The 13,944-nt window shown below is 37.6% G+C and overlaps 1 protein-coding gene across 1 annotated transcript in view; it reads left to right on the top strand.

Moving 5' to 3' along the window:
- The window catches only part of naaladl2 (N-acetylated alpha-linked acidic dipeptidase like 2), a 472,039-nt gene that overhangs the window by 441,937 nt on the left and 16,158 nt on the right, over nt 1-13,944 (top strand). Inside the window, exon 16 of the mRNA XM_085449971.1 lies at nt 12,117-12,315. Coding sequence (XP_085306097.1) covers nt 12,117-12,315 — 199 coding nt within the window. The remainder of the gene's footprint in view (nt 1-12,116; nt 12,316-13,944) is intronic.

Genomic DNA, 13,944 nt, shown 5'->3' with positions numbered 1-13,944 from the left:
CTGTTATTCCAAAAAATCAATGTCATTCACTAAGCAATCTAATTATAAGATATAATTAACATTAGGAATGGATATTTTGGATTATACTGAATAAATGTTGTGTGGAATCTGGCTAGAGCGAGCAGGTATCTTGTACTGTAGGTCAAGTTAATAATCTATCAATTCGAAGCTAAATTAATTGACTAAATTAAATGGCCCTGTTGTATGACTTGCATAAACACACTTGCATTTATAAAACCTAAAAAATGTGTGCCGTTAGCTAGAAAACATAGCAGTTTTGTCAAGGGATGAATTGAAACCCATGAAAATGTACATTGTCAAATACTCAGCGGTTAGCATGCTGCACAGCTCCGGCCTTCTGAGCCAAAATCAGCTTATTCAGTCACAGTCTCCAAACATGCAAAGACTGTCCTTGAATATTAAGATGACTATTCAAAGAGGATGGACAACAAAGGCTTTAATACATTTACCCTGCACGCGGCCTTCACACAGCCTCAAAGTCAAAAATAAAAAAATAAAAAAATAATGCAATGTTAGTTTTGTTATGCATGAGGAAAACAAGCACGCTGTCGAACCGAGTGAGTTCTATGAATACATTTTGATTGGTGCACACTGTACCGAGCTGATTCTTCAGACTCGTGATAAAATAAATCTATAACCCAAGGTGTATCAATCATTCACACACTATGATCAGAGATTGAAAGAGATGGAGATGGAGAGATGCTCTTCATGACACGTACTGTAGCTCTAACTTCAAGTCTCATTCATTGTACCACTAAGGCAATCACTCAGTGGCTCGGGTTCAGTGGCTCTGTCTAAGTATGTAAGCATTGTCCCATTAATGCCTAGATTGAGTGGTTATGCTTCCTCATCTGAGACTAATGGACAGATTATAACCTGAGAGAGAGAGATGACTGATTATTATACCTGCCTGTAGCCCCTATGTCTATTTCTTCATCACCCATATGTCTGTTCCACTGATTCTCTTCTCTGTCATTTCAATTCAAAAGCACTTTATGAGCATGAAAGCTACACCGTCTTGGCAACTTTGCACATAAGTGGTGTGCTGAAGAACCGTACTACAAATGAGTGTCATTTCTTTGTAGCTAAAAGGTGAACCATCCAACAAAGAAACAAACAGCAGCAGGAAATTACACCATCAATTAGTAGCACAGAACAAGAAAAGTTGAAAGAAATGTGCTGTGGTTTCGCTGGTCCAGACTGTTGAGTTTTATATAATTCATACGTGAAGCTTCCGATATTTAATTCGGCTACTCTCGCTACTCAATTCCTACTTAATCTTTTTTTGTCAAAAAAGGTAATATCACCCACTGCAGCCATCCTTCTAAACCTACTGTAGGACTTTATAACAGTCTAAGTTCTGTCCATATTCTAAAAAAAAACACAAATCTTTGGCATTTTTCCATCATTAGAACAACCTGTTTGGATAAGTAGATCATGTTTCTTATTTATTTATTTATTTGCTCTTCAGTCATCAGTCTAATATTTCGTTAATTATATGTGTTGTTGGAAAGATGGAGCAACCGTTACTATGGTTACTGAAGGTATATTTAGGAGTTTTTATTTTCTGCTGTGGGTTTAGCTAGCTATATTCTGAATGCTGCCTCTGACCATTAGATCATGTGTTAAATTAGAAAAAGAGCAAAAACACAAATCTGTTCACTAAGACACTGTTAGTCTGAAGTTGCATCATTATTTAAATGCTTAAGAAACTTAAGTAATAGAGCGTGTATTATCCAAATAAGTTTGTATAAAATCAGTCATATACAAGTAAAAAACTTTACCCGAATAATTCACTGTGTATGTTAACATGTTTGTTAAGTTTATGAGCATTGGGGCTAATTTTTCAAAAAGTTCACTTGTTATATTTTTAGTGGCCTGAGGTCCCATTACAGTGAACTGATTAATCATAATGATTATAATAATCCTATTTTGTTCAAAGGTTAACATTTGAAATATGATATTAGGGACGTGGCCTTTGATTGCTATGAGGCTGCTGTCAGTGGCGGTTAAGGAGCTGTCTGCTAGACCAGCAGTCCCCAACCTTTTTTGCGCCACGGGCCGGTTTATGCCCGACATAATTTTCACGGACCGGACTTTAAGGTGTCATGGATAAATACAACAAAATAAAACTAGTACCGGTACAGAAATAAATTTGATTTATTCATAACACACGTGACAAGACCCAGGAAAACCGATTTAACGATAAAAACGATAACAAAATAACGCTGAAAACCAATAAAAACCCTGAAAACCATACATTTCACTCCTGAGCCTCAACTCTAGCGGCCCGGTACCAAACAACTCACGGACCGGTACCGGTCCGAGGCCCGGGGGTTGGGGACCACTGTGCTAGACTACCAAAAAAACAAGAACATAAACAAAAACAATCTATATATTTATATTAAATATCTTAATTTTAAACATTTTGTATTAAATGCAGTTATTTACACTTTTTTCTATTTATTATGTTTTATGTTATGTGTTATATGTTATTTTTGCTTGGATGCTATGAGTGAGAAAGAGGTAAATTAAATAAATTAAAGATTATTTAAAAAGATTAAATAAATCAACTGAATTGTGTACGGTGCTAAGGATGAATGGAAACAGAGTGGTGCTGCTACTCATTTTTGGAACAAGCTTTATTTTATTTTTTATCTCTTTTTTTAATACACAATTGGACACCCTGTTCTTAGACTGTCATCCAGTGTCATCTTTCCTTATGCCTACATGTAATTTTACTATTCTCATCAGCTGTGTCTAATCAGAAAGAGACTGGCTGTGACAGATTTGGGGCTTTTTATTGTGGTTATTAAATTGATATTAAATTTAATTCCAGGTGGCATTATAAATGTCCTAAAGTTATAAATTTGACTTTGGTGAACGTGCTGATTTTCTCAATGCTTTTTTTTTTTTTTACAAGCCTCTCCTGCTTAGTCAGAAAACAGGTGGGAGAGGGCTCTTATCTCTGCTGTTTAAAAATACAGAGAAGCACCAGATGGAGAGAAAGAAGAGGAGGAGGAATAGGACAGTGAAATAAATACTTTTTGATGTGTGCGTGTGTTAACAGATAGTGAATGATGATAAATAATTCCTGGTGCGGGGCTGCTGTTGTGTGTGGGTTGGTTAATGGCAGTGGTTGTAGATAAAGCTGGCACGTAAATAGTATAATTTGAACACCTTATAATTTTAACCAAGATAAAAAAAATAAGAGGATTAGGAACAATTCACTTGAGCCCCTGATTCTGATAGTAGCTCATAAAAATAACCATTTTAAAGTTAGTTTAAACTCCATTTAAAACCCCCCCTCCTCCCGAGATCGCATTTATTTTGACTTTTTCTTATATTGACTTTTTGTATTTATTTTTATATTTGTTTGATGTTCTATGTCTCATATGATGCTCTCTGTTCTTTTTTTAATCACCCCCTTGGGGATAAATAAATAGTTTTTTGAAGTGAATTTGAATTAATATCTTGTATGTTAGGTTGTGCTCATATTGATTCTCATAGTCAGAAACGTATAATCGAATAGAAAAACATAATCATAACCCAGCTGCGAAGTTCCGCTCCAAAGTCGTTTTGCTGTTTTGGTTTGTTTTGGTTTGTCAAATTCGACGCCTTTCCAAAGATGGCTCATTTGTTACCATATGGCCAACGTATCAATCTACTGCAAAGCAGCGTTTTATAGAGGAGGTTTACTGCTCATGTTAATTTGCTGACAGCAAAGGAAATTTCAAGGAATTGAGAAGAACTGACATGAAACATGATCCAGGAGAGCCTTTCACATGTCAATAAAAGTGTTTTGAGTTCTAAAAATTCACATGAGCATGTGTGATGGTTTCCTAACAACAAACTATGATGATTCTTTGCTGCCACCGCTGTTGCTAAACTTGTTTCAACATTTGAAAACTGGTTATATTTTAAACAACAAATGTACAGTTAGATGAGGAAAAAGGCCAAACAGAAAACACTAAAATGTTAGCTCAATAAACAGCTAAGTCAGCGTGTGTGTACGTGTTACTGAAATAAAGAAGAGGAGACTGATAGACAAGCAGACTGAAGTCATGTTACTTGGTTCTGCTTTTTTGTTGCTGCTTCGTGGTTTTGTAGGTTTTCCCTGGTTGTAGCCATTGACTGACAGAAGCGAAGCAAAGTAGAAGTAAACAGGCTATTAACAAGACTAAGAGAGCAGGAGCCACAATAAAGTGCTGTTCTGAATTTCACATTCACTGGAAATGGGGGTGACAGAAAAAAGTGCAGTTGCTGAAAGCTTTTGTATATGAAAAGGGTTTTTTTACACTTGTGCGAGAGAGTACTGTTAGTGATTATTATTTCGAGTGTGCTATCAGGACATTTGTTGTGTCTTTCTTTATGTATAGGCTAAATGGTTGGTAACTCGTGCTGTTGGTTGTTTTTGTTTGGTTTTTTTTTGAGTTTTCTAAATGCTCACTGTGAGCACATTTAGGGGATGTGAAACAGCTGTGTGAGTGAGTTTCTGGGTGTTTTAGCAGCCCCCTGCAGCAAAGGACCAGTGATATTTAATGGATTCTTCACAGCCAGCATGGAGCACAGCAGTATTCATGACTGGCAGTTATGGAGGGTACTCAGATCAAACAACCAGAGCTAATTGAACCCCCCACCCAACACGTTTTGTTCAACTTTTTTTTAATCACTATGCTCCTTTTTTCTCCCTTTATACAAAACTGCCTTTGGTCTAGTCTGATCTGACATAAATCTCCATTAATTTACTGTTCAGATAGCGCCCAGTATCAAGGCTTCCTTTGGTCCTCAACAGCAGTGCTCAAAGATAGGTAGATCATTTCTAATTTCAGCACTGAGAATTACTAGTATACACTGAGGAAATCAAACTAAATGTGTGTGTCTATGAAGGAATTACACCTTATACCTGACTGACACTTAAAATCCATTGTACATTTTCAGGATTAATTAGGCATATCAGTGGCAAAGCCAAATAGCTTCCTTTCACTCTATAATTACATTTAAGTCTGGAGATAGAGTAAAGAGAGAAGGTAACCACTATTATGAAGCTCTGACTTCAGTATATATAATGGTGGCTTTTTATGATGGCTCCCTTCTATCCTTGAAAATCCCACTGGTGAGTATATTCCTATCTATCATCTCATCAGTCTACACAGTGCTAACCATCTAGTCTCTCTGGCAAGATAACAATATCCCCACATTCTTGATGACAGTGCAATCATATATGAATTTAGGGCTTAAAACTGTGAAATTAAGCATGTGAAGAATTACGTAAATGAGGCTTTATTCTGCTGCGTTTCTCCACTCTGAAACTTCCAACATTTCAACTACGAAGTAAAACCTTAACTATACAGAAGATTTTTAATGTTTTGGGGATATGACAGTCTGTAGTTCAGTTCAAGCCAATGGTGGTCTAAATAAGTGGGGGGCTACTTGCTTAGCACACACTGAGTTAGTTACCATGGTAGACTTCCACATCTGCAAGTGCCCAAGGACTTTGCTCAGGTCTAAGCAATATCACATTTTATCATCAGTAGGGGGACATGAGGCTCAGTGCAAACGTTGCAAATGTGTCATATTTCTAATCAAATATGTAACCAAAGCCATGTAACCAATATTCATGTGTCCAGTCCAAACTCCAGAAAAATAATAATAATAAAAATCATTCTTCATCTGCGCTGTCAACAATCATCATGGCATATCAAACCATGATGATGGGGTCCTTGAGGGTCCTGTGCAGTATCTTAGCTGTTCATAGGACTGCGCTCTTCTGGTCAGAGATCTCAGATGTTGTTCCTGGGATCTGCTGGAGTAACTGCACCTAATGCTCCTATTCTTGTACCCCCTTCTGCTGGGGTTACTTGCTTAGTAGCATTCCAACAGCCCCCTATTTTCGTCTCTTGCCCACCGATGCCCTCTTCTCATCAGGGTGCCCTGGTTCCTCAATACCTGACGTGGACCTTGTCAATGCGGGCAACGCCCGAGCACCCTTACTGCATACAGACATCCCAGGTGGGAATGGAACTTGTGACTCCTGTTCCAAAGGCATGTATATTTCTTCATGTATGTCTTTGACTTTGCTCAGTTATGGAAATTTAGTTATCATTTCCCAGATTCCTCTGCTTTAGAGCAAAAACACAAACTCCAAATGACATTGCTAAACACTTTGTCTTGCAGCTTTGATTGTACAAGGTTTGAGCTGCTAATTAATTCCGATTCGTAGCCAAAAATTAAAAATCCACTTGTAATGGATTCTTTGTTGCACTTGCACAAGAGGTTGATCCACTATATGATTAACAGAGAGGAGGAAAGTTTCTTTCAGAATTTGTCGTGGACTGACCTTGGCTTTAATGGACATTCAATTTGAACACATTCTAAAAAAGTACTTTAATGAACATTTAGCTGTGAAACACTCAGGGCTCTGCTTGTAATCAGTGAAAGAACGTTAAATGGACAGAGAGTTACATTCTGACTGTCCAATCAGTGATCACCAAGGACACCACAGCCACTAATATTAACAAAACATCAAAGGTTTCTTTCGCTAAAAAAATTTCTATTCTCAAGCCAGTTACAGAACATATTTACTGCTCTGTGTGCTTTCAGTTCCACGCACTTGCCCGTCACCATAAGGACACTCTTATTCTCCACTTTATCAGGATGGCTTCACAGTCAGAAGGCCTTGAGAAGAATAATGTCTGTTCAGCCTTGCATAAATGAATTCGGCCAACATTTTTCTGCAAAGACAAAAATGGTTTATAAAACTATGTTGATGCCTCAAGTCTTCAATTTTTTAACCTCATTTCACCTCATCATTAACCACTATGTTGTTAAGTCTAACGTCACTAGCCGTGTCTGGGCCTAAACTCCGCTGCAGGTCCATATATCAAACGATCACTATGGCATTACTGAGAGTTGAAAAACTGTCTTTCATCTTTAATAAAATGATCAGCGTTCTGCTCTACCAGGTGTAACAATTGAGTTTAACATCCAGGCATCCATGAAAATGGAATTTATGACATTTAACGGAGTTAGAAGTTAGCAGGAAGTTAGCTCGCTAGCTTCTATCTAAATACAATATAGCATGTCCTGACTGCGGGGTTTTGGAAACAAATTAAAACGTACAGCTCTGTTATCACTTCCAACATAAATGAAGACAGAAAACTAAACAGCAGTGACGTTTGTAGGGTTACTGAAGTTTGGCTAGCTGGTATATAATGATGTGCTACGTGACCGCTAGTGACACAGCTATGTTAGCATAATATAAACAAGCTAACTTTTTTTCCACTCAATAAAAGTTAACGTGAGTGTTCTCGGTGGTCAGGAACAAATGTAATCGCATGGCAGGATGCTGTAAAAGGACCAAACTTCAGCCAGGAGAACAACTGAGATAATCCATCCACAATACGAGGTTAGTCATTCATATACTGCTGCATGGGCTGGGCTGTAGTTACATCCTAAGGTTTTAAAAACTGAGCTTAAATAAATGATTAGTGGTAATAAAAGCCAAGGGAGGTCAACAGTGATCACTGACTGTTTTAGGAGCTTTTTGAGATTAAATAGAAGAAAATACATAACATTAAACATGTTAACAACACAAAAGCCATATTAAACGCAGACTACTTTAGGCCCGGAAGTAGGATTCGTCACGTCATCACTTAACGACCGGATTAGGAGTATGTGTTGTTCATGCAGAAAATAGCAGGCATGAGGTATGCTTTGCTGGATGCTATCATAATGTCCTCTGGTGAAATCAGGTGGACACTAACCACTTTCATCTGCACAGCATGTTATTTAGACACATACAGAGCTAATAAAATCATATATTCAGTATCTAAATTCTAATAATAACCAAAAGAAGCACATTTTCTCATTGTCACAGTCGGTGTTAAGTGCAGGTGGTAGAGAGGCGTAGGGTGAGTTGGAGAAGGTAGCGAATGTGTTGGTGGTGTCTCCGTTTGTGTGCCTGGTGGCACTGGCAACACAGTCATAGCCACATGATTTTGAATGGAAAAAAGAAAAGAAATTTTAAAAGATTGAGATGAAGTACTCAAAGAGTTGGGGGATTTAGTTAAAAGGAAGAAATGATTCTTCAATTCTGTGCAGAATTTGATTGCAACATTTGATGCAATCTGATAGTTATTTTATGACTTATCATGCTTATATTGAAAACAAATCAGATTTCTTTTAGTTTTATTTTCTGGAAAAGTGAAACAGACGTCAAATCTGTTGCAACCTGACACGACCCTCTGAGTTTTAGGCGTCCTGTAGTCCTCCACAGTCATGTGACATGAACATCACCTATGTGCTCTGAGGCTTTGTGAATACGACGATGAGCTATCTTTGTGTGCTCAGTAGTTAGTTATTAATTGAATAATGAGTCAAAGTTTGAAAAGAAGAGCTTGAAAATGTTTGAGATTTAACATGTAATTTATCTGTAAAAAGGGAACTGCTTGTGGATTAATTGCAGTTCATGTTCTCAATATACCAGAGCCGAACTGAATTGACATGACATGACATGACATGGTAGATATATATTCTAAATCATTATTTGAAACCACACAGCCTTTCTTTCCAAATTGTGTGAACTATTGGAAGACACAAATGCCACAGCAACAAGACTGTGTGCGCAGCTGAATGTTTTTTATTTACAATGTATTTATTTGAGTTGCTGTGTGCTTTACACTTTTTTTTCACCCTTCCAATGAACAAAGTGGTGTTTTTTTTCCACACACACAAAAAATAAATTAAATGCAAAGAGATTGATATGGAAAATTATATTATAAAAGGTTCCACAATATACAGTATATAAGTAATGTCTTTATATATACACAGCACAGTGTTATTAGTGTTGTTTTGTGTATGTATTTGTGGATTTCATGAACATAAGGTGGAGCATCTTGGTGCAGATTTGGATGACTTGCTGTAAGATTGTGAAATATGGCATAAACCTTGGTGGGCTTAAGGGGTTTAAAAATGACCTTGTAGCTGTCATTTATTTTATTTTTTGTGTAGTTTCTCTTTGTCATCATTTCCACGTGTCATTACATGTGCTCCTTTACTGTTTCCTTTCAGAGGTTTCAGTCTATTGGTGACATTTGGTGACGATGACTGAGATAAGACACCAGTAATCCCTTACAGATACACCCTATGATGAATATTTTATTGACGCTATAAGAGCTATAAATAAAATGACAGCTCTGGTACAACTGAAAATCTTTACAGCGCTGAAAGGTACATTACACTACCTCTTCTGAGATTTAAAAAAAAACATGCAGCTAGTTAAGAGAGTGTCCACTTCAACCTCCGACTGGGAGCAGATATTATCTTTCTTCATGTGAGCTCAATAATTACTACTTATAAGGAAGCACTAAAGAATATCCACTGGTTTACAAACCTGACAGAAAGAAAATTTACATTTTAGTTATTATGTATACAGAGTTTTAGTAACAAAGCTTGATACTGATACAGTTTGATACTTGGTATCTTTGACAGAACACAGGAAGGTAATGTAGGTTTAGTTATATTACCTACTTGGTCCTAATGCAAGTGTAATTTCAAAAAACAGCAACAGACATAAAACACTTTAATTAAAAACTAAATAAAGACAAATGCAAAATCAGAAAGCCATAATTCTTGAAGAATACGTGAAAATGAGAATAATTTCCCTGATATAAATGAATGTTGAAAAAAAACATCACTTTAAAGCTCTTTCCTGTACTTCTTCTCTCTGCCTCTGTCATCGCATGAGGCCATGTCCCAACTGTATACCCAAACACAAACACTCACACACGTCCCTGTGTGTCAAAAGATGTGATGGATTACAACAATCAAACAATATTTCATGAGTCCCAGCTGGCTGCGAGAAGCCAGAGCCATTTAAATTTGTAGGAGAGAACTGCGCTCGTTGTCTATTTTTGTCCCCTCTGTCTTCCACTCTCCTCTGCAATGAGTCACGCTCTGTTCTCAAACCTACTGTGACACACTCTTATCTGAAGGAGCACAAACACGCGGGAAGGTCTGTCGATTAATATCTTGGAAGGCATTAGTTTATGCTGTTCTTTAGAATAATAACACATAATCCTCAAGAAGTCTGCCCTTCTCTCTTCTGTCATCCCAGGCAGTCAGCTCTTCACATTCTCCGAATCCAGGAACAACTTTCATACAGCTGAACCTTGCACGATGTCTGTATCTTTCATCTCCTTTTATGGGTTCAGTGAAGTCCGCAATCGCCAGATAGATCCCCTTTAGATTAATGGTAAATTAGGGTAATTCTAGCTTAAGCTCACCCCTGCCCAGTTGTTTTCTTTTTTCGTTTTTCTTTTTTAGATGTCTGTCATAACAGGTCTGGAGCAAAACAGCATAATACCAATAGTAATAGTAACCATATGAGAATACTTATGTATAAGTATCAAAAATAGCAAATCTTGCAGTGGTTTATTTTATTGTTATTCTTTAATGGAAATGTTAACAATGAAGTTTTGTGTTTCCTCTGGAATGCATGGGTCATCATTGTTTTTCTACATATGCAAACATGGAAAGCATAAAGGACATAATCAGCTCGTATAATAGAACAAATTAAAAATGACCTCTGTATTTTCCTCAGTCGCTATTTGGCAACAGTGTTACTGCTGTGCTTACTGCTGTGTACTGCTTATTGCTAACTGACAGTTGACCATTAAGAGCTGAACACCTGAACAAGAACCTTTGTCCTCATGCAAACAGTTGCATGGCAGATTTCAGCCTTTCCAAAACAGGCCCATTGAATCCAGCCAGATATCATTTAATAGAGCCAAGAATACAAGGCAATTAACTGTAAATGAAAGGTAATTGATTTGCGGTGCCAAATGTACTGTAAAACAAGCCTGCTTTGTGTTGACAGCCTAATGAGGACAACATTGCATCGTTACTGGATATGTATGCGCGTTAGCTCGATAGGGGGAATCTGTTTAATTTAGTGTGTTTAGTGCCCAGTTGGTGGAAGGTTTAAAAGAGAGACTGCTCAGGTCACAAACTAATTTTGAAGCCAGATAGGGAACAGATGTATGGTCTAAACTTTTTGCTATGCTATGAGAAGAAGAAGTAATAATTTTCTATTGATTAGATAAAATAAGAAAATAACTGATTTCTGATTTTTCTAATACCCGCAGCTGATATCCGCAATGCATAGACGTGACCAGCAGCATCTGAGCATGTGACGCAGCTCATTCCTGATCTTTAAACTTGTGAAAACAGCATGCAAAGGCTAGCAGCTTTAACTATTTAGAGAAGTATTTCATGACTCTTCTTTCATCCGTCCATGAGCTGTATCAGTTTAATATGTGGTTTAAGTTTATCCCTAAATGACTTCTATTATTGTGGTATATGCTGAAGAAGGCACCGGTTATAACAGGGCAATTTCCCATCTGATTCTGGCTATAAGGTGCAATCAGACAAACCTCTGACTCTGCTCATTAAAATCAAAAACCTTGCCTTATTTTGACTTTCAAGGTCTTTGTGAATTTCTGATTTCCAGTGCTGCTGTTATTTTTAGATTGCTCCATGGAAGCCCTGTTCTGACCACTCACACGTGCAGTTTTATGAAAATCTATGATTGCACCACTTATTTTGCTCCAGCTAATACTGCAAAGGCTGCTGTTCCCAGCAAGGGCATCTGACATGCACGAGACTCCAGACAATGCACCGCAGTGTTTTATTGTGTTATATTTGATACCGTGTCGATCCTGACAGCTGACCCATGGGGTTTATGCTTTGACATGTGATGTAAACTTGTGTTGCCATGCATTAATTTTGTCTGTATTTTATACATAAGATCACCTTCAAATGTGATGTGGCTTATAAGATAGTGATTTGGTCCTTGTTACAGGCAGTCCAGTCCTGAAACAGCCCTTAAGGTGTAAATTGTTCATTTCACAGGTCTTGTTGAGACATTTACTCCGAGATTTTGGTTCTCAAACTTTCAAACCACAACTAGTGACTCCATATCGTCTCTCTTTTTAGGCTAATATTTTTTTGTGGGCATAGCTTAAACGCGATATTCTTTTTCATCCATTGTTCCTGTTGTTTTTCTTTCTTTCTTTTTGTACATATCCGTCTAGACAAGAGTGCACTATCGCTGCCCTTGCTTTCCTCAGCCTCCGCTCTCAGAGACCATGCAGCTTTCTTCCAGTCAGAAACTATGCGGCCGGCAAATGACCCAAAAGAGCGTGACCCCTCCCACGTGCGGATGCTGAATGATGTACTCCGTGACCTGGAGAAGAGCTTCATCATCCCACAGACACCGCCTGGAGTGTACAGGTAGGAGAAGAGTTATTGCTTCAGAGTTGCAACATTGGTGTAAGGAGGTATAAGCATTCCATTTACCGTTAGCCAATGCACCCCCAGGATACCGATGCTTTCAGTTTCAAGACCTGCAAGATTATGTTACATAATTAAATCTCCACAATCTTGAATATATTTTAATTAATTGTTTGACATTAGAAGTTTCATCCTATATCAATGTGGCTGTTTTCTCTGTGTTTTTATGGGTCACCAGTTCATTTCTTTGCCTTTTTACATTGTTAAAGTTTATTATTTATTCCACATGGCATTAAAAGGTCTTAAATCTAAGCTAAGCAAACTTGGAGATGACTGGAACAACATTCTTCTCAGAAACCTTTTCCACCTTTGGCTCACTCACAGTTGCCTCCTCCACATCACCGATGGCACAGTTGGTCCTCCTACCTCCTTGTTAGCGTGGTTTAATTTGCATGTTCTCACATACCTACTCAGCTCCCCAGATACAGCCAAGCCATTGCATTTGCTGTGCGCTCCAGCATCACATACCACTTATCAATGATACTAGATGGCATTTTCTCATTAAAAAAGAAAGTTGTGTGTGATAAAGTTTCCCTATTGATGAAGTCTTTGCAAACTGGAATTTTTGAATAGTTAGAAATATGCGTATTTGTTGACCGGCAGTGTTCTTTCCTGCCTTTGTTCACAAAAAATGCCGTTGAGGTCTTTGCGTAGCATTTTTGCCAGCTGTTATCAGTCGACTCCACTAGTAGGAATATGTGGTTTGCACATTTGTTGGTTTACAAGATGATAAAAAAAAAACTGGTTAAACACTGCTGTAAGGCATTATTAGTGGTCAAAAATTCCACAGGGATGAAAAACTACTTGAGCAAAGCTCATGTGAGCAATACTCGAAACAAGTTTATTGTGTTCTATCCTGAAATGAAAGTGTGTTTCTTTTACACATCCTTTTCCAAAATGTGCCTCCCTGTTTGTCTGCATGTGCCTTCTGTCGCCCTCTTTTAGTTGTTGGAAGTTGGGTTTCTGCATTTTTGATTTTTCCTTTGTTTTTTGTGAAAACTTTATGGCATGAGCAGAAATGTTGATTCTGTATTAACAAGTTAACTTTTTTATTAAAGATGATGAAGTGAACAATCAAATGCTCTGCCCTCCATCACTGGTAGGTGCAGCCAAATTGTGAACTCAACTCAACATAAGTGGTCATTAAAACCATAAAGTCCATATGACAGAGTGCATAAAATTCACACGCAGAACAAAAAAAATACAGTGTACAAATATTGTATTGACATCACTTTGGTACATCCAACCAAGGATGTCTAATTAAATTCCTGCCATTTTGACTCCTCTCATTGTGTCTCTTTTTTCTGTCTGGACTTTTAAGTTTTGTCACTCCATTAGTTTATTTGTTTAAAAGTTTTTTCCTCAACCACTAGCTAGCAACCACTATCATCGCAGCACAAGGCCTAATGAACACAGAAGTATGTTCACTCCTAAGAGGCGGCGTTAAATCTAATCCACTTCAGTCCAATCTTTCGTTGCCATATCAACTCCTTCTTACATAACGCATTTCGATGTCCCTATATAACAAAGAGGAAGGTAAACGAGCATCTGTGAATGTGTTCTGTATTT

Source organism: Copadichromis virginalis, linkage group LG23 (assembly GCF_057382275.1).
Source record: "Copadichromis virginalis isolate Kocher_CV1m ecotype Utaka linkage group LG23, C_Virginalis_male_GT1.1, whole genome shotgun sequence".
NCBI classification, from domain to species: Eukaryota; Metazoa; Chordata; class Actinopteri; order Cichliformes; family Cichlidae; genus Copadichromis; species Copadichromis virginalis.
Note: the sequence above shows the minus strand (reverse complement) of the source record. Positions and strands in the feature narration are given on the sequence as shown.